This window comes from Gordionus sp. m RMFG-2023, chromosome 2 (genome assembly GCF_954871325.1).
Source record: "Gordionus sp. m RMFG-2023 chromosome 2, tfGorSpeb1-WG-v2, whole genome shotgun sequence".
Lineage (NCBI taxonomy): Eukaryota > Metazoa > Nematomorpha > Gordioida > Chordodea > Parachordodidae > Gordionus > Gordionus sp. m RMFG-2023.
The window spans coordinates 36,769,953-36,796,734 of record NC_088776.1 but is presented as its reverse complement, the minus strand read 5'-3'; the positions used below and the strand labels follow the sequence as shown (position 1 = coordinate 36,796,734).

Here is a 26,782-nt window from a genome sequence, read left to right as displayed (position 1 = left end):
ATAAAAAAAGTAAGGCAATATGACATAATTACATGTAAATAAGTTAAGACTAGACTCAGAGGAATGATTGATCTTTGCATGTAGTATAATAGGGTTGTATGATTGATTTTTATATATAATGTTATAAGGCAATATAATAATATTTTGAAAGTTTTATTCAAAAGAATAATTCTATAAGATTCAATTTATTAAGCAAGATAATTTGATCATGTCAACAATTGGTTGTATAAATCATTTTTATCTATCAGGGTACAACTGGTAAATTACCAACTGTCATTTTGGAGGTATTTGAATCATGACACGACATTCAAGGAATTGCACTTCAAATCCTGTATATTCATATCATGAACAAAAAAAGGACTCAGTAAGTGGAAATTATGGAACTCAAAGACTTAGATGTGGTAAAGAGAGTATCAAAGATTTTGATTGTTGTTCTTTAAGTTTGCAACCTTGCATAGACCCTGTTGTCACACCTGATGGCTATTTATTTGATAAAGCTGCTATAATAGGTATGTTTTTATTTATATAATATACCAAACTTACTAAAAATTTAATAAATCAGTATTAATCTTTTATAATGAGATATAATATGTTATAACAGGGTCCTCTTAACACACTTGAGCCAATGGAGCAGAAACCCTCCATGGCTATCCTCACTCACATGTGTATTAATGAAGCAGAAAATTACACTTATATGTAAAAAAATCTTACTGAGATAGCATAATCGAAATGGTAAAACTGATTATATCAAATCTAATAAACATCATTTGTGGGAAATAATACGAAAATATATTATATATAATAAGAAATTTTTAATAAAAAAATAAGAATAGCTAGAAGCAAAAATGCTCACATTTGTAAATAATTTTTGATTAAGGTTAGTTGCAACCAGTTAATTAATCAACCAATGTTTATGATTATCACCAACCAAAGTTTGTTTATTATCCCTATCATGAATTATGATACCTGAAATAATTATGTTAAATTGAGAGTGGCTCAATTAATTTGCTTAATATTTATTAATAATATTCAATTTTTTAAAAATAATATAATCAATTTTATTTAAAATAATTAGTAAAAGAATATTGTGGACAAAGGCCACAATTTTTAGGGTAGATCTTGTAGAGGAATACCTTCTACATTATGTTATATTTTATAGAAATAAATAATCTTAAATCTACCTGAAATAATTATGTTAAATTGAGAGTGGCTCAATTATTTGCATAATATTTATAAATAATCTAATTTTTAAAAAATAGTATAATCAATTTTATTTAAAATAATTAGTAAAAGAATATTATGGACAAAGGCCACAATTTTTAGGGTAGATCTTGTAGAGGAATACCTTCTACATTATGTTATATTTTATAGGAATATATAATTAAATCTTCCTTTCTTAGAGTGATTGCTTCAAAAATACTCATAAAATCAAACATTTACCAACCATTCTGAAATTTTATTTGTGCACCCCCCCCCCCCCATCTTAAAGGGCTCTGTATCATATTGAAATAATTATACCATAATACATTTCATGTTATTATATTAATTAGTTATAGATTTATGAATAGTTTATTGCTATGTTTACCTAAGCTCATTTATGACTAATTTACACTATTAATAATAGTTATTAAATACTATTGAATACACATATATTATTTATATTATAGAATTCATATTAACTAAGAAAAAGGAAATTAAAAACCAAAAGATTGACTATGAAAAGTACAAAGAAGAAAAAGAAAAAAATAGTGTTGAAAATTTAAATAAAGAAGCTAAACGCCAAAAATTTATTAAAAGGGTAAAAAAAATATTTTATAAATATATTCTTAAAATATTTTATAAATATATACATTATATATTTTATTTAAGTTGTAACAAAACATCAAAATCATTTAGTATCTTTTCCTGGAAGATACACATTATAAATTTGCCCAGCCCATTTTAAACCTTTAAGATTTTTTCCCAAGGTTTGGTCTAGCCAATTTTATAAAAAATCAGAGATTTGTGATGCTTGCCCCAATTTATTATGTATGAATTTTCCAGCTTGGCCATATATTTTTTATGTACAAATTGCCCAACCAGCCAGTTATAATTTAAAAAATTTACCAGTTTGTGAGGTGGGCTTTGCAGATCTCTTTTGCACATTGATATTGTAATGATAATAGATAAAATATTAGATCAAAATAGTTTAAAACACAACAGGGGTGGTTATAGAGTTGTTCAGAATACATTGAAAGTGTAGTTCATTAAACTACTTAAATACTTTCATAAAAATAAGCTCTAAAAGCTATATATAAAGCATTCCCTAAATTGTGGTGTTAGGATATAAGTTTAAAGCTATACATTATACTTAAAATACAATTGATTAATTTATATTTTAACTGCTCTCACTCAAAACATCCTTGATTTTTTTGTGCCTTTATTTATAGAATTAAAAATTAAATATTATGGTGTTAATTTTTTTAAAATGAGTTTTAGTAGAGGGCCATGCAAAACAACTAGTGCAAAATATTTTTAGATGCCCCACAAGTGTAAAATTTTTTGAAGCTTCTATTACAGAAATATATGTTCTATTTCTTCATAAAAGAATTATTTCAGACTAATTTTATTGATTTGGCCAAAAAAACCTTATCAAAAATAAATAGGATTTAATATGTGCTATAAATATAATAATTTAATATTCGTATTCTTCCGTTCCGAATAATAAAGTTGACTCTTTGTATTCGATTTGAATAATTCTACATCATGCCAATATTAAATATTGGATCGGGTCCGATATTTAGCGTTTTCCAAAAATATCTCATCTGGTTGCTATGGCGCTACCTGTAAAAAACAGATGCTTACTTTTTTTGTTATTTTATTTTATATTATATATGTTTATATAGTTTATTATATATACATTATTATATAATATTTCAAAAGGAACGATTCTAAATAATTTTTTATTTATTTTTACTAATTTTTTTAATAAAGTATTAAAAATGGAAAAGAACACCCAGGCATCTGAAGTATGGAAATATTTTATAAAAGACAAAAATAATTCTGCAAAATGCGTTATTTGTGGAACAGTGTTGTTAAACGCTACTTTTAAAAGTAGCGCGCTATCGCTACCACTATTTTATAAAAAAAAGTAGCGTGCTATCGCTACCGCTATCGTTTTCAAATGAGTAGCGCGCTATTAGCTACTTTAAAAAAAAGTAATTAAAGCTACTTTTTACGCTACTTTGATTTTTTTTAAAATATTTTTTTTTTACATAACTTCCACAAATAAAATATTGATATAAAAACATGATTATAATTTGTTACATATATATATATAATTTATTTATTATTGCACTTTAATAATAATAACATTTCGGTACTGTCATCCCCAAGTCTAGAGCGACGATAAGAAAGTATAAGCTTTGCCATACTAAATAATCGTTCAGCACTAGCACTTGAGGGCAACGCAGTATTAAATTTAATAAACAAACTTTTTATATGAAAAAAATCATCAAAAATATTTAAATTAGTATTTTTAGATTTAAAAAAGCATCTAGAGGTTCAAAATTATTATTATTATTATTATTTATTTCAAAAAAATCGTCTATGGAAGGCTGCGGTTTCGATCTTGCTATAGTATCGTGGTTAGGCATGCCATTTTTTAACGTTACCATCAGCCTATCAAGTTGCCCTTTAGATTCAGTTAAATTAATGTATGGCCAATTTAACTTGAAACTAGGATGAACGATAGCAGCTATTACATTATCATCATCATACAGATCTGGAAATCTAATTTATATAAAGTGATTGTATTTATTATAAAAAAAAGAAGAATACCATTTTAATTTTTAAAATTTAAATTTATCTGAGATTTAGATTCATTTATAAAAAAAATATTAAAATAGCAATAAATTATGGTAAATAAAAATTTTAAAAATATAATTATTATACACAAAGTTAATATATTAATTAATAATTACTATATATTAATATTATAGATTGTGTTGTAAATTAAGCCAATTTAAATTATGGCTAATCAAGCAATAAATCATTCATTTTATATAATTGTATAATAGTAAATAAAAATAAAGTTTTGACCTTTTCTCAATGCCTTTTAGCATAGACTCTACCAGTGGTTGGCAAAATTTTAGATTATTGATTCTTTTGATACTCAGTGTGGGCACATAATATCCCATGCTCATATTATCTTGCCCTTCTAAGATTTTAATAGAGGCAGCAACATATTGCATAACCTAAAAAATTAAAATGGTTAAATATAATATAATATTATTTATTAATTAAAAATACTTCAGTATATTCTTTAATAAAAGTATGCTCCTCCACATTAAAATACTGTATTCCCATTTGATCCAATATATAATTCATTTCCATTTTTTTCTCATCTAGAAACAATGCTAAAAGTTTCATAGCATTGTAAACACTATTCCATCTTGTTGTGTTTGGTGTGAATAAATAACGTCCTAATTTTTTTTTGAAAATATCAGACGTCTTTGATGACTTATTTTGTTTATTCCAAAGAGCTTGGCATTTAGAAAATGTAGATCTTGATACTCTTTTAAAATCCTCATTTAATAATGCCTCTTCAGCATCCACTGTCGCAACTAAATTTAGGTGTGGCAGGAACAACGATGATGGCTAGGTAACATAGAAGACTTTATTGAAGATCCTAAATATTATAAATTTTATTTTATATTGGTGAAAAATTAAATATAAAATAATTTAAAACCAAGGATGTCATGAACATCAATTATCTCAAACTCCATTTCATCATCCTCTTCTTGTTCTCCATCTTCAATATTTTTGTCAGGAATATTACTAGTTTTGTTATTATTATTATCCTTCCCAAATATTCTATATTATTTATATCATATTTTAAAAAAATTATAATAAATTTAAAACCTGAAGGCCTTCAGGAAATTAGACCCATTATCCGTAATCATCTTACAAACCTTGTTTTGAATTTTGTAAGACCTATGGATTTCTGCAATAATATTGGCTAGAATGTCATAAGTCTGACAGCCAATTATTCTCTTTAGAGCTAACGCTACAGATTTTTGTTTACTGCCGTTGTACAGACGTAGGAGACATCTGATAGATTTAATATCAAAGATTCTTTCATTTCCTTAAAACTCTCCAAAATTCTTGCCATCAATGTCTGCCGGCAAAATATCTTGGTCCGTGGAGAAAAAGTGTTTATCATCTTTATAAAAGAATCATTATCCACCAAGGATAATGGTTGAACTGTATCTATTATAAAGTTCATAATGACTTTGTCAGCCAATTTTTGGGATACACCAGGTGTTGTTGAATCCAAATTGGTTAATTTTGTTTGTATTAAATTTGATTTGGAAGTGGGTTTATCTTCTTCCATTACCCCAAAACTTTTGAGATATTTTTCAATTTCTTTATAATTTGAAGTGTGCACAGTCTAAAATTATAAAATACTTAGAATAAAAATTATGTAGGAGATAAGTACATAAAAATGATTGAAATAACTATTTTAAAATGTTTTAAATAATTTAGATAAAATTTATGAATATATAAAAAAAATGATTGGTTTTTGATTTTAATTTATTTTAAAAATTAAAGATTAGCCTACACATTGTTATTAAATTTGTTTAATATATTACCTTTAAATGTTTTTCCAAATTAAAGCTGCTCGTATGATTTGAAGAGATAATTTTGCGGCACATCTTGCACCGAAACTGATATCCAGTATTAATTTTTTCTTCAAGGTTAAAGTATTTCTTGAATTTTGGGAAAGGACCATCTATATTTTGCTCATTTTCCAAAGAAATTACAATATCTTCAACAATCTCACACATAACAAGATTTATAATGCTTAATATAAAATGTAAAATGAAATATAAAATAAGATAAAAGCAAGGACATACCAATAACGGAATTTCAAAAATATATAATTCAATGAATGCGCGAAATATAAATTAAATACAGATTGCTATTTAACAACTGTTTATATCTAATATATAACAATAATGTATATTTTTAAATATAAATTTTAAAATTAAATTAAATAAAAGGATTACAATTTTAGATTTTATAAAAAATATATTTTAATAATTTTTAGTTGTATTTATTATGTAAAATTGAAAGTAGCGAAGTAAACGAGCTACCGCTATCGCTATTTTTTAAAAAAAGTAGCGAAGAACTAAAAATATTAGGAAAAACAAATCAAATTTTAAAAAAGAGCCCTGAAAGTCAGCCAACAATATCAACCATTCTTAACCCATTAATGGTCACACTTTTTCCAGCCGATGAAAATTCTTGATTTTTTCAAATTTTATTTATTTATGTCTAACTAAGAAATTATAAAAAAATTATCCTAAATAGTAAATCTGAAACGTTGCATAAAGCAACGTTGACCATTAGGGTATCAAAATAAGATTAAATTATATTACTGCAAAAAATCGCAATACGATAGATAATTTCAAAATTTATTTACATATTTTACATTTATAAGATACCATTTTGTATATTTCATGATTTTTAACAATCAATATGTGTTGGTATTTGACTCATGTCACATATATATCTTGTCTGACTATTGTTGTAGCTGTTGAAAAAAAGAAGAAATAAATTTAATTTAATACATCAAATGTCAGTTATTTTCTGACAGGGAAATTAAGTTTTCCTGGTGGATAGGGGGAAAACGTGATCATCACATGTTTGGTTTTTAAGGATTCCTTTGTTAGCTATTTTGGAGTGAAGATATTGGATTAATTGGAGAAGATGTCAGCTGGGAGGAACAAAGAATGGACCTGTGGGAATGAAGAACATGTGAAGCGGGATAAATATGATTTATAATATTTATATTTTTTTTTAATGGATAGATAAATATAATTATGAATAAATTTGGATTTGTTTTAACTATGACAAAGCTTACAACATCGCCTTTTGTTATCGATATTAGTTGTAACACAATGACCATTAGAATTTTCAGACGTTTCACTTAGTGAGGAAAATTGACTAGGATGACCTCTACTTGTACTCATCTTTTTATTTATCAGGGTAATTTTCAAAAGTGTAGTTATTTCTCGCCAAAATGTTAGCAATAATTTTTTATCATCAGGATTCACTCGATTCCATAACTTCCATGAATTTACTACTGTTACAAATAAAATTGCTTAGGGCATTACCATTTATTACCTCATCAACGCTAACCATATGGGAATCATAAGAATTTATAAGCTAAGGTTGTGTAATTTTTATTTTTGAGAAAATCTTTCGAGAAATTTTGATACGTTGCATAGAGGGCTAAGAGCTTTAAATGTTGATGCAACACAACTATACTATCATTCAATCAAACATCAAATATTTCATGTCTTTTCAAATCGGTAATCGTAATAGCTCCTCTCTTTTTTTTGTCATAACTTTAATTTTTTCTAGGGGAAAATTTTTAAGTCTATTTTCTCTTATAGTCTCAGTTGCGAAAAATCCAAGATGCTTCAAATATGATAAAAGCATTAGAGTGTAAAAAAAATAATCGAAATAAATATAATGCAAAGATGGTACTTAAATTTGTAATAACCATACCTCCTAATCCAAGATTCGAAGCCATTTGGCATTTATTTTTACCTTGATATATATTAAATGCAAATATATATCCTTTGGATTAAGCCAGGGTTAATGATTTATATCGAAATCGTATGGGTTAACCTTTGATAAACATTTTACAGGAATGTCTTCCTCGATAAGGTATCATTTGCTCATCTATGCATAAATTATGTAAAAATATACCTAATTGTTGAAACTTTTATTTAATAAATTTAAATATGGGCGGACTTTATAAAGATTATCTTCATCAAAAGTTGAGTTATTAGATAGATGTAGATTCCTTTTGATATAGCGAAATGTATGTTGTGTCAATGAACTCCTAACGATTGGTATAGTAATATCATTGTCATTCGACCAATACATTCTTTCTTGTAGTAAGGATAATATTCAGTTAGCAAAAGAATTCCTATAAATCTTATTAAAATTTGGTCTATTGTTTTATTTGGAATAATTATGTGATTGATCCACAAACAGTGAATACATTTTTTGACCAAAAAATAATTCAAATATTTCTATTAAAGTTTTTCCTATCAAATCAAATTGAAATTCGCATTCTTGATTTGTAGATATTGAGGTTTCTGAGTCAATATCAATGTCTGCTGGATATTGGATTTCGATCTCCCCTGGAAGATTAGATGTGTCAGTTACATCGTTTTCATCGAAATCTTCTTCATCACTAAATAAATTGCATTAGGAGATATAATTACATCTTTGTATAAACAGGACCATCGAAAAGCATGGATAAGGCTTCAACAACTGTTAAAAATTGTTTTGTTATAATAATATTTTAATATTATTTAAAAATTTGGCAAATATAAGATGATAATAAATAATTTTTATATTCAATTAAAAAAATATAATGAAAATAACAAAAAAACTGAATTTTCTATATTTTTTTTAATAAATAATAAAAATATTATGATGAAAAAATAGTATTTTTGTTTAATAAGAATATAAACAAAAATTTATAATAAAATATTATGCTAAATTTTTTTAATATAATTTGAAACATTGCTTTTTTGAACCCTTATGTGGTCAACGTTGCATAAATGGTACAGTAAAAACATATATGATTATAAATCCGAGAATAGAGATAATGATGAGCAAAATTAATTAGAATAGGTTAAGGCATTTAAAAATAAATTTGTGTCAATTGCATTAAAAATATATTCTTTCAACGAGGGAGCCTATAACATTTGCATTTTTATAGTCCAAAATTGTCGAACGGCTAACTCAATACATCCAGAATAATATAACGCAAGCCTAAAGATTTTATTTGTAGAAGGAACAAAGGTTTGGACATCTATTAGCGAAATCTTGAGACTTAGGCAATATTTTCTGGCTAAAATATTGAGTTAGCCGTTTTTAAAAATCGGCTCAAAACGAGCCCTTTAACAACATTAATCATATGTAAAATTATTTCAATTCAAAAAAAATTATATGTTGCAGGCATTTTGCAAAATTATCTTAGTCTTTTGTAAAATATTTCATAATTCAGATACCATATTTAAAAAATTCCTTTATTTAAAGTATAAATAATAAAATTTAGGTCGTGTTGTGCATTTTCATTGTTTTGAAATAAATAAAATATTATTAAGAATCGTTCCTTTTGAAATATTATAATAATGTAAAATATACTATATGAATATTTAAAACATAAAATAACAAAAAAAAAATTAAAAGATCGGATCAGGTTTTTACAGATATCAGCTCGATCTGATATTTTTGGAAAACGCTAAATATATTTAATATCGCACAGTCCTAATTGATATGATCATCCAGATTCTATGAATATTTTATAGTATTTATTTCTTTAGTCATCTGCATCGGGCCTAATTTTTTTAATCTGGATCCAATTTTTTTTAAAAACCTGTCAGACCAAACTCGATCCCAACCGAATTTTTTATATGTCCCGAAAAGCCCGTCCCGAAATAAAAAAAATATTTGTCCGCCTGCTTTGGCCCGAATTTATTTAAATATATAAATTCACTACCTTTTTACCAACCGCATCCCGTAACTTAAAATATAAAAATCCATGATTTGTTATATTTTCATAGTTAATCGTAAATCAAATGATTTACATAAATGCTTTTTTAAATATGTGATAAAATTACTTTTATAATATCGTCTTCAGAGGAAGCTAAACGAATAAATTTAGTGCGGAAATATATTTGTCCCTATCTCATCTGCTAATTACTTTCCTTTTATGCTCATTAAAGTTGCTATTAGAAGATTTTGGCCCGAGATCGAAATCTTTTTTTATTTGTCCCGAACAGCCCGAACCGAAATTAAAAAATAATTTTCGAACCGCTAATTTATTTAAATATAGGAAAATGTGATTGTTTTTTTAATTGTAGAAAAATATTCTACAAATAAAAAATATTATCGCCCTGTTTCTTGCAAGAATTTTTAAAATATATCAATTTATATACCCATTAGCCTCCATAAAGTCGATGCCTTTTTTTGAAGTTGGCAACTAATAGATTTTAGTAAACTAAAATATTCGCCTATAATAACTAAGCTCATAATCAAAGCTGGTATGGTTATTATAGTTGTAATATGTGCATTTAGCCTTTGCGCCGAATTACCATTTAAATTCAAATTTTCGAGTTCTTCAACTATTATGACATAATATTTAAAGGTAGTATAGTGCATGAAATTATATTATTTGATTTTTTGTGTTATAGTAGCGTTTAATAAATAGTTTTCAATTTTATTCAATGTGTAAATTTGAAAATGATATAATATATATAAAAAAATTTATCAAGGAAAAGGTGATATGATTTATATATAATTTTTTAGAGAGGTTATTTTAGATCCAAGGAATTGCAAAACTTTAGAATAACTAAAAATCTTACAAAAAATCTTTCAAAATAAAAAAAATCACGTCTAATTTTATTTCAGCGAATGGAAAGTGCCTACACTTGCCCTTTTTTCAGCTTTACTTTATAGCATTTTTAAAAATTTTCCTGTTTAATGTTCAGTATGGATAGACGTAGAATTTTATTAATTATCTTATAGATCCTATAAGATATGTAAAAAATTTATCTTGGGTTTTACATATTTTTCTTAAAAAAAACTTGCTAATATTTTTTAAAAAGTGGAGGGAACAATATGCTAAATATAGCTACCAAAATTATAGTAGATGATTTTACTACCAAAATTATCATAGATATGAAATATTAAATTATAAATAAACAAAAACTCTGCACGGTTTTAAACTTTTTTTTATTGGGCTGCCTAAAAAGGAAAAAATCATTATTTTTATTCAAGTATGAATTCTATTTTTTTTAAAAATATAAATTAGGGAAAATATCAATACTCAAGAAAAAATTAATTGTATTTCATTTAATATAAAAAAAACTTACTAACTTAAATTATTTTCAAAGAATTTTACCGAAAATATTATCTTCTTTAGATGTAGATAGATTTTAACCATTCACTAATATTTTAAAATAATATATTTTTAATAGATTTTTAAAGAATTAATTTAACTCTATTAATGATACAAATAAATAGTAAAAATATTAAAAGATTGACTACGAAAATTTAAATTAAAAAATGGGACTGGCACATTTTAGCCCATGGGGCATAGTTAACGACGCCGTATATACAAATTAATAATAATATGTAGGCCTGAAAAATTAAATTTATTAATGGATTTTATCATTCTTGAGTTTGACAGGTTTTCACCCATATAATACTTTATATATAGGAAGACGATATTCTAACTCAATCGACTCTCGTTTCTAAATCGATGGCTCCCATTATCAGCAACAGAGAATTTATCACCCCATTATCTTCTCAACTCCTCAATAAAGTTAAAGTTGCTAACCCTGAACAAGATAATCGCAATAATATTTCAAATAACAGCCAAAGTAATGATAACAAAACAACATTATTTAGTTTTTGGGTTCCATCCTTGACTCCAGATGCCTCAGCCAAAAGAAATTCAAAAGGAGAATTAATTGTGGATTTAGAACATTCTAAATCTAACAACATTAATTTCAATCATAAAGAACCCCCCAAAACCCAAGTCCTATGTCCATTCAGTGGAAAACTCCTTCGAATGAAGGATTTGATACCAGTTAAATTTAAAAAAGTGGCTAAGGATGGGAAATCGAATGGAGGTATTTTTCTATATTGTTTACATGTTAAATATTTATTCACAGCCTAACATAATGTTACATTTGTACCTCCTTCATACACATTTTTAATCTTGATTTTCATCTCACCTCTTAGGTGTTTGTTTATTTGATCTATCCAACATAATTTAAAAAAATGATAAAATTGAGTTTATAATTTTTTTAAACTTATATTGGGATAATGCAATAATACTTTGACTGCCTAGGCCAACACAATAATATTATACTAGTAATTTGATCATAATTTTTGCAAACAACTATAAAAATTTATACAATAATATTATTACTTTTCTTTCAAGACCCAACACACTACACAGCTAATTCCTCTAAATATCATTACGTTTGCGCGGTCACTGGAGATATCATAAGCAATAGCATTCCTTGTGCTGTATTAAGACCTTCCGGTTGTGTCGTAACGCTTCAATGCGTGGAAAAAATCATCAAAAACGATATGATAGATCCTATTAACGGCATAAAGCTAAGGAAATACGACCTCGACTTTCCTGAAATTGATAAAAATGATAGTGATAAGGATGGGAATTTCGGAAATTTTGAATATTTAAAACATCTTTCTCCAGATATAATATTCTTAGAAAGGGGTGGAACAGGCTTTTCCCAAGCGTGCCAAGATACGGAGCTTTTAAAATCGCGTGTTAAAAGGCCCGTTCTACATATGTAAAATTGTTGTCTAATAAAATAGTTATAATTATATTTTCTATTATTCGTTGAATATATTTAAAGTTTTATAAGTGATAATATATATTATGCCTTTCAATGAATGGATTGTAATACAGTAAAAAATATAATAGAAGAACTAGTGCTTTTAGGGAAAAATATTAAATAATTGTTTCTATTAGAAAGTAACAACAATCGATTTTTTGATAAAATATAGAAAAACTTAAATCTAAGATAAAAATGATGATATTAGTGCAACTTATGGAAATTGCTGTTACCACAGCTTATTTATTATTTCTATTGGTCTGTTTACATTCACACGACCTCTTAGATTTGACAGTTACTCATAAAAGCTAAATTTTATTAAAAACCATTCTTGAGTTGAGCTTTCCACAATTTATTTATAAGTTATTTTTGTAGGTTACGCATAAATTTTAGCGCGAAATGTATTATCGCGAATGCATTACTGCGAATGTCGATTACCGCGAAATAATATTATATAACGAATGTATTACCGCGAATGCATTATCGCGAATGCATTATAGCGAATATAATACAACTAAATATTATAGCGAATGCATTAGCGCGAATGTATTACCGCGAATACATTGCAGCAAAAGCTTTACCGCGAATGCATTATAGCAAATGAATTATCACGAATGCATTTAAATGAATTACATCAGTTGCAATATCGGGAATGTATTAGCGCGAATGTATTATATTAAATGATTTACATCAGTTGTAATATTGGGAATGGAGTATTTTATATTTATCGGCATTTAGACAGGCTTAATTGTGGAAATTAAATTAAAGTTGGGCTTGGGTCTGAAAACATTTTTTTTTGAAAATAGGGGGCTTTTGATTTTTTTGACTCAAAATATATAAAAAAGATTTTAAGCAATAAAATAGATTCTCTAGGATTAGAAGGAATTAATTTTTTATATTATTTGATTGTTTATATGCGTTTAGTTATATTTTTCATTTAAATTTGGGACAGGACAGGTTCAGGCCTAAAATTTAAAATAATGGCTAGGCTAAAATAAATAAAGATTTTAGATGGAGCTTTGGCTGAAATAAATTAAATTTGCGTGGCGTAAGAAAAATCTTATTTAAAACATTGAGCCAAACAAATAATTAATACTCGAAAATAATTTTTATTCTTTGACAAAACATGCTTTAATTAGTGAGGGATTTACTATTGACTTGATAATATTTTGATATAAATTTGTATAAAGTTCTCTTATTGCTTAATCAAAAAGACCTTATCACAATACGACATGAATCAATATTCAGTATCATAGGCAAATTGTCGAATTGAATGGCTACACATCACTTAATTCATGTAATCTCTTATGATGAAATAGCGACTATTGTGACTCAGGAATTGGAAAAACAATAGAATAATGATTTCCTTAATTGATTCTTGTTAGGTTCTTCTTCCTGATGAGTATTTTTTCTAGTTATGTGATTAAAGACAATAAAATTATGCCATGAGAAGAAAAATTGGAATGAAGTTTAATTCCTGAATTCTGTAGGAAAAAGTGGAATATTCGTCCAGTTCAACAAGCTTTAATGAGAACTTAAAATTTGGGTTCCATATACCGAGAAATTATCAATAGGCTACAACCTTTTGAATCTTACAAACTGAAAGAAAAATTTAAAATGTGGCCCTTAATTTCACAAGAGGAATTGGGAAAAACAATAGAATAATGATTTCCAATTGATTCTTGTTAGGTTCTTGCTTCCTGACGAGTATTTTTTCTAGTTATGTGATTAAAGACAATAAATTTATGCCATGAGTAGAAAAATTGGATTGAAGTTTAATTCCTGAATTCTATAAGAAAAAGTGGAATATTTGTCCAGTATAACAAGCTTAATGAGAACTCAAAATACGGGTTCCATATACCGAAAAATTATCAATAAATTACAACCTTTTGAATCTTATATTGAAAGAAAAATTGGTAAAATGTGACCCTTAATTTCGCAAGAAATAATCAAATTGGCGGTTATTGTTAGGTGTTATCCAAGAAAAATAAGATATAGATTAATTATATTTATTATTTTAATAATTATATGGATCTCAAAGTATGCTTTGTGTTAGGGATGTACCGATATTTTATATCGGATCGGGCCGATATTTCACCCATTTTAAAATATCGGTTATCGGCAAATATAAAATTTTCCGATCCAATCAATGGCGTTTTAAACAAAAATAAAATATTATAAAATTTTTTATATCTAAAAAACCATTTATTTTTATAAATAAATTTAAAATCCATTTTTATGTTTAATTTTTTTAATAGTAATAATTAGTTAATAAACTTTCTGTCATATTGTTATTTTTTTCGCATTCTGTTTATAAAAGCATGCAATAATCTTTTCAGAATCTGTTTTTAGTGAAGCTAGTGATATTGACAGTCCCCATCACCGCAGACTGACCTCTGATAAATTGGAAATTTATGTATTTCTAAAGAGATATCTTCGATATATTAATTTTAAATATTTATTTCAAATTTCATAATATATTTGTTTATTACATATTATGTAAATAGATTAATGTTATTACTTATTATATAAATAAGTGATTTATCAATAAAAATATTTTATATACTTTTAGAATTGCAATTGAATTGAATATAAACTATAACTGATGATTAGAATATATTTAAATGACATATGTTATAGTATAGTAAAATTATAGATGTTATACTAATAAAAAGTATAGTAAAAATTAAAACTATTGGTATCTTTACAGAATACAAAATTAGATATGGTATCGGATCGGTAATCGGCCTATATCAATTTAATATCGGATCGGGACGGACTCCAAAAAGTGGTATCGGTACACCCCTACTTTTTGTTTTGCATTATAATTTATAATTACGAAAAAAATTTTAAAAAAAAGCGAGCGTCCGGCAGTAGATCAACATAAGGGGAACACGTCTAGCCCATTTTTACATATATATAATAAATGAGGGTCTTAAGTTATTTTTTGTTAAATATTACTATTTCAAATTTTATAAAAAAATTATCTAAGGCCGTCTAAAATGTTTTTAAAAAATCGTTAAAATTTTAAAATTTTCGCAAATTAATAACAAAACACTTTGAACACATTTAAGTTTAAAAAAATTAAAATATTTAGAATGCTTGATATGATTAAAATATTTAAAATGCTTGATATGATTCAATTATTAGTTATTTATTATATAATATATGAAGATACGACTGATTGAAATAAGCATAGATATTTGAAATTCAGGTGTATATTACAATTAGAATATTAATAAATATTATTCATTATAGAGATCAAGGACCTTTTAAAATATTTGATATTATTTAATATCCTGAAAAATTCCGTGAGACATTTCATATGCATGTGGAAACTTTTAATTATATTCTAACATATTTGAATGAAATAAAGACCGCTAAAGTCATACATAAAAACAATATTAATATGAAGAATAGGCTTTATGTACGATTTTTATTTTTTAATAAATTAGCTTAATATTTTTAGATATTTGACAACAGGAATGAGTTATAGAAAAATAGCCTTATTTGCAAAAATTAGCAAATCATCAGTAGCTACTATTGTTACATCTATATGTAGATTATTATATTATTGATAATGGTGATAATTAAATATTATTTGTATACTTAATAAATATATATGTTGTAAATAATTGTATCAATATTTAATAAGCAGTTGGAAAACCTGAAGTAATAATTGTTTTAATTTTTCCAAATTATATATAAATTATTATATAAGAGTTAATAATATACAAAATTTAAATATTTTACATAAATAATTTTTTAAATTTAAATATATCTTCTATTGACATTGCATTTATTTGATTTAAATAAGATTGATAAAACCCCATCATATAGTGTTTATCATTGATCTTCTCCAGTTTGTTAGAATCGAAAATATCTACCTTTTAATATTTCTGTTCTTTCAGATTTTTTAATTTTTTTCTTTTAATAGATGGAATTATTAATATTTATGGGGTTTTCATTTTCTTTATTAGCAATATCTTGATCTAGCTATTATTCAATAATAAATATCAAACAATAGAATATAAAATACAAAAATTATAGTATCCTCAAATGAAGCAATTTCAATATTTTGATCAAGTGGATTTTCAACTTCATTAAGGTATTGTGCAGCATATTAAAATATATAATTTTATAAATAAAAAAATATTTTATATTTATGTCTTTAAATATTTTACATTTGTCTGTGTCAATTTAAAACTTGACTCAGATTATTTGGTAATATTTTCACATTCTCTTTTAGCCAAATATTCTCCAACATATATTAAATCTTCGAAACTCTGAATTTTAGATCATTTTTGTACCAGAGGTTCTTATACACTCTTATGCTTTCCATAAAATTATATTCTGGCACTAAAAAATATACTACTATAAAAGGCTATAATCGTTTGGGTTAGTAAATTTATAAAAATTAACAGCATTTTTTTAGAAAAATAAATTTTTATAAATACCGAAAAATGAAATTGGACACCATTTTATTTTTACATTAAAAATAGCTTATGTTATTTTTTTCTTCAAAATTTATTTATTTATATTTTTATGATTTGGACGCAGCCTAATCTAATTATTAAAAAAAATGAGAATACTAAATTCCTTATATTTTTTAACAAAATATGTAATTTCATAAATAGCAAGTGACGTGTTTTATAGTTATAAAAATTTAAAAACGCTACCTTTAATAAATAGAGAAACGTCAATTAGGCTGGGTTTTTGAAAAAGGTCTGAACTTGCTAAATGAGTTACAATATAATTAGAGAGTCTAAAGTATTTCCTTAGAGAAATAGAGATCTGATGGAAAAATATTATCGGCAAGGAACTTTCAAAAGGTAACAAATTTATGGTTTCCGATTTTAAAAAATAAAAAATATTAATGATGAAATCCTTATTAGAGAATAAGTGGATAAGTAGTAAAGAATTTTAATACTTCTATTAATTATATCAACCATTTGTATAATATAAATCTATTGCATACGTGATAATGGATTCGCGATAATGCATTCACGATATTGCATTCACGATAATAAATTCACTGCAATGCATTCGCGCTAATACATACCCTATGATGCATTCGAGGTAATGTCTTGCTCTAATACATTCGCGATAAAAGGTATACTTTCGCTGTAATGCATTCACGATAATGTTTTTGCGGTAATGCATTCACGATACGGTTTTCACTGTGATGCATTCGCTATAATATCTTTTCGCGGTAATCTAACATTCGCGGAAAAAGTTTTGCGGTATTGACATGATACGATTTTGTATATATATATATTTTTTTAATTAAATATAGATCCTATAATCTATATATTAATTCATACATATAATCAATTAAGTATTATAATTTTTACTAATTAGAATATATAAAACAAATTTTATGAAGAATAAATTAACGAAATTTTCAGATAGTAAAAAAAAATAATCCTTCAAGTATTTTTAACGAATTACCACAATTAAAATGCTATTTTATTAAATATAAATCCTACCGTTATATAGTACTTTGAGTGCTTATTACTTAGAATGCATTTTATAAGTATTACTTTTGTAAACTACAAATATTATGTTCTTAAGTCCAAATTATTTTAAAAGGAGCCATATTTGGCTACTCATCAAAAGATGAAAATACTAAGCAACATAGACAATAATTAGTTTGTAAACAGCAGTGGCGTGATATCATATTTAGCGATGAATTTTTATTTAAATTTATTAGCTAATAAGAATTAAAAATGGATTGAACTATTGAAAATAATTTTTTCTAAATATAATTTTTAGAATAATCTAAACTTTTTTTCTGAAAATTTTGAATTATAGTCGTTTTTTATAATGATATATTGTATACATTTTTGGGTAGTAGCTTTGTAGGGGGACAATTTTTATTAGCTTAAATTGATATTTAAAAGAACAGGCAAGTTTTCGAAGGGTGTTTTCCCCTAGCCTTCCTCTCCTTTCCTCAGCTACGCCTATGGATTAACTGCTGAAAAATAAATAAAATTATAACCTAAAAATTGTGAAATTTAACATTTTTATTATCTTTTCTATAAATTGCGAACACTGACTTGCTAAAATTAGTATCGCCTCACAAAGGCAAGAGAGGGCATATCTTCACCTAATTTTTTTAACATGTAAAATTAAATAAAAAATATATTTGTTTTTATAAATTAATAAAAAACGTATTTTTATCTTTCAGTAATTTCTTTCCAGATGAACTTTTGCTGTAGTAATAAGTTGGCGGAATTGAGACCAATTGTATTCCTATATTGTGTGACTATGGTGCTTCAAACACTGGTATTAAGAATCAAGTCTTAATGAAAATAACTATTGCTGTATAGTAATGTGTTTATTTATCTAAGTATTAAAAAATAGGTAAGATTAATTGATAAGAGTAGGCAATAAAAAACCTTATATTAAAATGTGCCAAAAAACCTGTTTAAAATTTAGAACCCTTGCGAATTCAATTTTCTCCGATTTTTATTTTTCAGGCCTCGACCCAGCACAAATTTTTAGGTCCAAGCTAGCATGAAATTTTAAATTAAATAAAAAATTCCCACATAATTATCGTTTTATTTTAATAAAATAAGGTACAAAATTATTATAAAGCCCGGCACGAAATATATAATTAGAAGCTCGATTCTGGCTTCATGACGGGTTAATATGCCATTTTATGTTTTGCTAAACTCAACTCCACGAAAAAGCCTAACTATCGTGACCCGTTTCCCTCCGACCCTTGGAAAAGAAACTCATGCGATATCCTTGCTCTTAAAATAATTATTAAGATATACCATTCATAAATAATAGATACCTTATTTTACAAGTTTTAAAGGGTTTGATCCAAATCATTCTAAATTTTTCATAAATATTCTTATAAAGATTTTGGGGAAGGTAAATTCTCCCTCTTTCCGGATTATCTTCCATTTAAAAAATGACTTCCCGGAACTTAGAGTTGGGCAGGTCCTCTGGAAAAAGAATCTAGATACAGATACAGATTCTTTAAAAATAGATCTTAGTTACAGATACTGATATCTTATTCAAAATATCAAAATAATATTTACTTGATTCTTTTGCTAAATGAGATATCTTAAATACAAAATAATTTTATAAAATTATTACTAATTTAGAATAGTTTATAAAATACAATTTTTTATCATAGTCAAATGAATATTTACAATAATTAATAAAATATTTAATGATGAGTTAATATAATAATCAGGTATTTTATTATCCTTTTAGCCCATTCATAGCATAGTCAGGGAAGGGACACTAGTATTTTTTAAGGTGAGCTGAAATATTAATTTGCAAAAGAGTATTTAAAATAGATTAAATCAAATCATTATTTTTATGATAATCAAGTAATTTATCATTAAGCCTTTGCCGTTTCGCCATATTTTACATTAACTAAATAATCTTTCAACTGGAGCTGATTAAGGAACTAAAGTTATAATTAAAAATTTTCTTAATGGAAGGATAATAATTAAGCATTTCTAATGTATTTCGGCGGTCTTTAATTTAATATAATTAAAACCTCCAGCTCAATGTTATTTATTATTGAACTCAGCAACATTTATTTCATCAAAAGAAAAATAATCATCATTTTCTGTATTAGAATGTTAAATCTATTGGTGTTATAGTTTGAGCTTGATTATATACTACATTTAGGTCCTATTTTAATATATATTTTGAAAGCATTTTTTTTACCATCCGACAATTCATACGTTCCTAAAATAAAGTGATAATGATGCCAAAAAAGCCTCGTTAATGATAGGAAAAATTTTCTCAAATCTTTTGCCCCATACCATCTTGGACAACTTTACTTTTAATAAGTAGACAAAATTGGAAACTTGAATTTTTAAGTTAATAAGTCCCCTTTAGCCACAAATAGTTTGGGCACTAATTCTATACTACTCTACCTTTGTAGTTTGTCTAAACAATATTCCTTAATATAAGCAACCGCTTATTTAATGTGACAATCAATTGTTTCAAATAATAAATTTAAAAGTGATTTATATTTTATCAGGCTATTTTACTTGATTACGTATGGAACTTTTAGCTGATTACTACCTGTTATCTCCCTTATCTTTTCAGAAGATCTGGGCCTTCCACTTGCATTCCATAATTGTACATTTTCCCATTATTCTATATAAATTAATTTGTATAATTATTGGTTTTTTTTTATTAATGGTATTAAATGAAGCTGAAATACTGAGTCAAATTATTTTTAAATGGTGGTGGAGTTTCCGTTTTTCTTCTCTGCTCTTTTAGATACAACTTAATGCCTATCTGGTATCTCTAATTTAAAAAAAAATATATAATTATATTATAACTTAAAATTATTAGCAAAATTTGACGAGGAGTTATCATTTTTTTGTTTTTACAGTTTGATATTCAGCCTGTATATTGTCTTTTGAATTATTTAAAAAAATTTCTATCTAAAATTTTAAGATTGGGATTTGATTCAGGGGAAATTGGGGAAATTATTTCCATAATTTCCCTTTCACTAATTTCTTCTACACTACCATGAGTGTTAATCAACCAACAAATTAAAAAATATTACATAAAATTTGTAAAAATATTGTTTTGTATAAAAAATATTTCTTTACTTATTTCGTTTTGATGTTAATATTTTTTAACTATCTTAATGAGAGTTGTAAATTTTCCAGCTAATTTTGGTTGTCAATATATTTAAAATAAGGCGGAAAAGGAAAAAGATTTCACCAAAAAATAAGGTCATAATCTGTGATATATAAATTTTTAAACATAGATTTTAAAAAGAATCTGTATCTTTTGTCAAGAAAAAGATACAAGATTCTCTTCAGAATAAAGGATTAGATACGAAGTACAAGATATAAAAGGATCTTGTAACTTGTATCTTAGATACAAGTATTCGCGGTAGTGTCCAACTCTGTTGGGACTATACATGAAAACGCCAAACAAGATATCAAAATACTCTTTCCTCTCAAGCCGCTTTTTTATTCAACTAGTTAGCACAACTTTGATTTCTAGTAATACTCGTTTGCCATGGAAAACTTCTATATTCAGCAAATAATATCCATTAAAAAAAATATCACTCGAACAATATATCTATTTCAGGATGCAAATTAATTTTAAAAAATTTTTAAATTTTTTCTATAACGATTTAAAATAAATTTATACTTAAATTTAAAAAAAATATTTTTAATATTTAAAAACAAAAAGCTTTCTCCAATTTACACGAGAATATAAACCCAAATCGGAATTTATTCTAAATAGTTAATTTTAAATCCAATTTATTAATAATTTAGTATTCAATAATTGATTTAGAAAATAAAATTCATGCGACATTTTTGAATAATCAAAATCTAAAATATTAATATTTATCAAAAAGAATTAAACTTTAAAAACAAAATTTCGTTTTAGATCACATCAAGATAACATTGAGAGTCATATTTTAAGCAATTTGCACAATAATAAATTTTATTGATTTAAGGAAGCATTGTATTATATCCAAATAATAAATTAATATTAAAGTCGGAGAACAGTTTTACAATAATTATATCTTTTTTTCAGATAACTAAATAATATACACAATTTTGCCTTACTTTTTGTAAGATAAAATAAATATTCTTGTTGTTTTATATAAACTATACAAAATATACAAAGGTAACTTTTAGGGGGTATTTATAAAATAACCGACGCTCATTTTACCATTATGTTAAGGTGGGTGGCATGTTATAATTTTGAAAACAATTAATGTTCGAATTAGCTAAATAAATTATATATAAAACATACGACTAATTATTATTTTGTTCAGAATGGATGACTGTCTAAAATCATTTTTTTTTGGATTTATTCAATTAAGTGCCTTTTTTGATGATATTTTTCTCACGCACCAACTATTATGCATATACGTGATGTATACCAAAATACAACTATAACATTATTGATTTATTATAAATCATTTTAAGAATTTGATAATAAAAATATTGACAAAGAAGCTTCTAAATATAAGATCTTATTCCTCCTACCCTATGCCCCAATCACTAATAATGAAATTTTATGTGATATATCAATTTTATCACCGAACTTTGAATTAAAAAAAATTGATAATAAATTTAAATAAAAGTCAATTAATTTCATTTCAAGCTTCTTTTTTTGATTTATAAATAAAACCCCTTTTTTAATATAAAATTTATGTTTTATCACATATTCAAATAATTTTTTAATATGAACGCCCCTTTTTAAGAAAATTTTACGATGTTTTTTCATGTTTTGATTTCTGGTCCCTCGAGGAAACGCATAATATAGGATCAATACATTATTTATCAGAAAACTGCAGAGATATCATATGTACTGGATAAAAAAAATTTCGGCCTAATCCAGGTTTTATATTTTCAGGCTTGGCCCGGATTTTTCTGATAAAATATTTTTCGGCCAAGATTTCTTTAAAAAAAGATTTTCGGCCTGGGTGTATAAATTTTTTTTGTTTTGGGTTTTTAAAAAAATATTAAAATATATCTATTCGGCATTTTACGGATCCTTTATGTGATATATTATTATATGATATCCAATTTTTAAATATATATTATATATATAATAATGGCGATTTACAATATTCGTCCCGGCCTGGAACTTTAAATAAAAATATTTCTGTTATTTATAAATAGAATCTAATTTTACTTGTGACTAAATTTATGGTAAGTGTAGGAGAGCATTTATTTGAATATTCATAAGAATAATTTAACATACTTTTGGTGGGTCTCAACATTCAAAATATTCATATTTATCATGCCATTTTTGATCATATTAGTAGACGCCAGAAGCTTAGCCAGGAATTTGCTTGGGAGTGGTGTGGAGGGGGGGGGGGTAATTTTTATAAAAATAATTCTAAAATTCCTCCTTAAATTATTATTCAACATCTAAAATTTTGTAAATTTATTAGGATTAATGACTAGAAAAATAACAATTACTAATATATTAATAATCTGTAAATATCAAATATACTTTCTAAATAAAATAAATATAATTTTATCCACCGAAATTCTTTTATACTGACTAAATGTATATAAACAGCATATAACCACGAGGCTTGGATATTTTTTGGCTAAAAATTTGGTTCCGCCGTTTTTGAAATCGGTTAAAACGGCCACTATAAATAAATATGTCCTGAAAAAATTTTATACAAAATAATAAATTTTTGAACCTTTAACATGTATATAAATTTAAAATTAGGCCCAATTTATATTATGTAAATTGAATTTAAAAATTTAAATGTTAAATAATATACGAAAATATTCTTAAGAAACATTGCAACTAAATCAATAACATTAGTATTTGGTGTCAACCTTGATTTTATATATTTTATTGTGTAAGTGTTAATGAATGAATATATTAGAAGATTTACTTAGATTTGTATTCACGGTGGCCCTACCATTTTTAATTTAGTTTTAAAATATACAATGTGGTAGAGAATAATTTATTCTGGTTTGGGCAGTTTCCAGTTCGAGTTATCCAAATACAGTTTTTGAGTTTTCCAATTTTTAAAATTTGGCTGGAAAAGATTAAAATATATGATAATTTTTATTTTAAAATTGTTTAAATTTGGAAATAAAAAGGCAGTTATAGATTAGTTTATATCAAAAAGAATTAGTCAGGGAAGCTAAAAAACAGAATATGTGTTAGTTTTAATCTGAAGTAAAATATTATTATTCAGGTATATATGCCTATTTTCGAACAAAGGATAATTTATAATTAAACTCGCATAGGAAACTAAAATATTATTTTATATTGAAAATAAATAAAGAAATCTAAAAGAAATTAGGCTTCAATGATTATTATAAATTTATCCTTTCAAATATCCGAATTTTTTTAAACCTAAGAGTAGAAAAAATTTATCTTCTAAGACCTGTGCTCGGCGACATATTTTACCACGCCGGAAAGGCCGCCGATTATACTGAGCCACGCTGATGAGCTCACCACCACTTTTTAAGCGGCTGCGTGGCGTGAAATTTTTTAAAATCCTTTTGATCTTCATTCATTTTAATGGGCTCAAACGGATTATAATTGTTTATACCTAAGATAAATCTTTAATAATAATTAGTTATGTGTTGAGACTCGGTTAACCAATTTTGAAAAGAGAAAATGAAACATACAATAATAAGTGATTATATTTTTTGTGAATCTTGCTTAAAATTGGCAAAAAAAAATTTGATAAGCATACTTATTCTCACAGTTTAATTTTAAACTATTATATAAATTAAATTTTTTATGATTTATGTAACTGAGTAAAAAGGAAATCTTCTAAATTTTATCATAAATCTATTTTGGAAAAATGAGAAATAGATAAACTTATATAGGGTTGGGACATAAAGAAATAACTCTGTTAACAATGATTAAACTTAATAAGTCAATAATACATTAATCTAAATTAATCGATAACGCCAATAAAAAATATCACCAGCGCCGATTTATATTTCGACGCACACGCTAATAATTTTTTTAAAAAATTCTATTTTAAGCATCTTAATTCTATTAAAATTTGATAATTTTGTCCTGTCTCTTTCGTCCAATAATATTTGTTAAGGATATTTATCCGGGATAGTTAAATCAAAGAAGTAAAAGAGAATATTCTGACAAACTAATATAGATAAAGATAATCTCTAACATCATGAGAAAGTTCAAATAAGTCCTTATAACTATACTTTCTCAAATATAACTAAAATAACTCAAACCTGAAAAAAATGACGGCTAATTAATTTCGGTTTATATAGGGGCCAATTTTATCGTATATTTTAATGATCTAGGGGGATTTTCTTACAAAGTAATCAAGATAAAATTCATTTTAATCGTTAAGTATTTTTAGTCCCAAGAGTCTTTTTCAAACATATAGTGGCCTTTTGCAATATTAATTAGATACAGAAGGGGAATCAGAAGGGAAACTGGCTTACCCGGGTAAACCTGAAAATCGTCATTAAACGCATAAAAAAAAGAATTAGATAGTGATAAAACATTAAGTGTTTGAAAAAAGACAATATGTGAATAAAAACAAATATAGATTAAATATTTCAATTATATCCAGCCAAATTTTTTAATTGGAATAACTCGAAAACGGTGATGCCACAAATCGAACTAAAAAGAGACAATCCAATACAAGTAGCACAAATCAATCCAGTATATAAACATTTAAAAAATCCAATAGGTCAGGCCAATTTCACGGACAAGTAGATATCTTTTTAATATAATTACTAATTTAAATTTTTCAGAAAAAGCCGGCCAAAGACAGAAAGCGGTCTAAATTCTCCAATATAATTTATAGTGGATAAGCAGCCACCCCAAAGCCTTCCCCTAATATTACTAAAGTCCTTGATATGCCTATTCAATAATAAGTTATATAAAAAATGTATGCAAAATAAATTAATCATTAAACCTTTGAAAAGAGTTGTTTATTTTAACTCCTAGTTGAAAATTATATTTAACAAATATTTTTGCATTTTATGATCCTCTCATCCAAATTTTTTAACAATTTTTTCGTTTTAAATTAAATAATTCATCTGGGATTTTTTTTTACAATTAAAATATTATCAAAAGGATCATTTAAAAATTATTAATTCTTATCTTTTTAAAGAATTTTTATCAATTATGTGATCGTTTATAAATTATATTTTTTATCACAATTTTATAATACAGATTATTTTTTTAAATTATAAGAACAATGGGAACTTTGTAAATTTTTAAAATTCAATTAGTGTTGTTAATGCTAGTTAGATTTATTGGAGATATATAATCCGTAAAATCACTACTATTAGTTATTCGAATTTGATAAAATGCGCAAAGACACTATAATGAATGGCATTTTTTTTAATAACAAACAATTAACTTCATTATATTTATCAGATATCCCAAATTAAAAATTTATTTGTAATTTTATAGTCTGCTTTATATGTAAATTATTATTTTTGTTTATAATAAAGAATTCATATCTCAGAGACGCATTTTTTTATAACTCAAAACAGGGGAAAAAATTTTCATGGAACTGTTATCGCTAATCTACGCTCTAGCCCCCTATGCTGATTCACAAGAAAGATCTTAAATAAATGAAATATACTAGAATCGCCATGATAAAGAATGGTTATAAAATTTATTTAAGGAATTATTAAGTGATGACACAATTCTATAAATATTAGGATGAATATTTCAATTTTTAATTTTATTTTATAAGATTTCATAATTTATGCAATATATATCTATAAGATATGCAATATGCAATCCATAGGTGTAGCCAGGGGAGAAATTTATTACTTTTAGTGAATATTTTTTTTTAGGTTAATAAAAAATATCCTCCTTAGTCTTCTTCCCATCCCCTGTCC

General features: G+C 25.5%; 1 protein-coding gene across 1 annotated transcript; it reads left to right on the top strand.

Moving 5' to 3' along the window:
• Nucleotides 1-225: 225 nt before the first annotated feature.
• Nucleotides 226-12,434, top strand: LOC135923654 (nitric oxide synthase-interacting protein-like). Its single transcript, XM_065458522.1, has 4 exons — nucleotides 226-509; nucleotides 1,668-1,798; nucleotides 11,294-11,708; nucleotides 12,023-12,434. Exons 1-4 carry the CDS (start codon nucleotides 296-298, stop codon nucleotides 12,400-12,402), a joined length of 1,140 nt encoding a protein of 379 aa, XP_065314594.1. The 5' UTR covers nucleotides 226-295; the 3' UTR covers nucleotides 12,403-12,434.
• Nucleotides 12,435-26,782: the final 14,348 nt, after the last annotated feature.

What these genes read in the sequence shown, in the direction of transcription:
- LOC135923654 (XM_065458522.1), top strand. Translation starts at nt 296, where the DNA reads ATGACACGACATTCAAGGAATTGCACTTCAAATCCTGTATATTCATAT. An exon ending in TGATAAAGCTGCTATAATAG is followed by an intron (nt 510 to 1,667) that starts GTATGTTTTTAT and finishes TTTATATTATAG; the next exon opens with AATTCATATTAACTAAGAAA. An exon ending in GGATGGGAAATCGAATGGAG is followed by an intron (nt 11,709 to 12,022) that starts GTATTTTTCTAT and finishes TTTTCTTTCAAG; the next exon opens with ACCCAACACACTACACAGCT.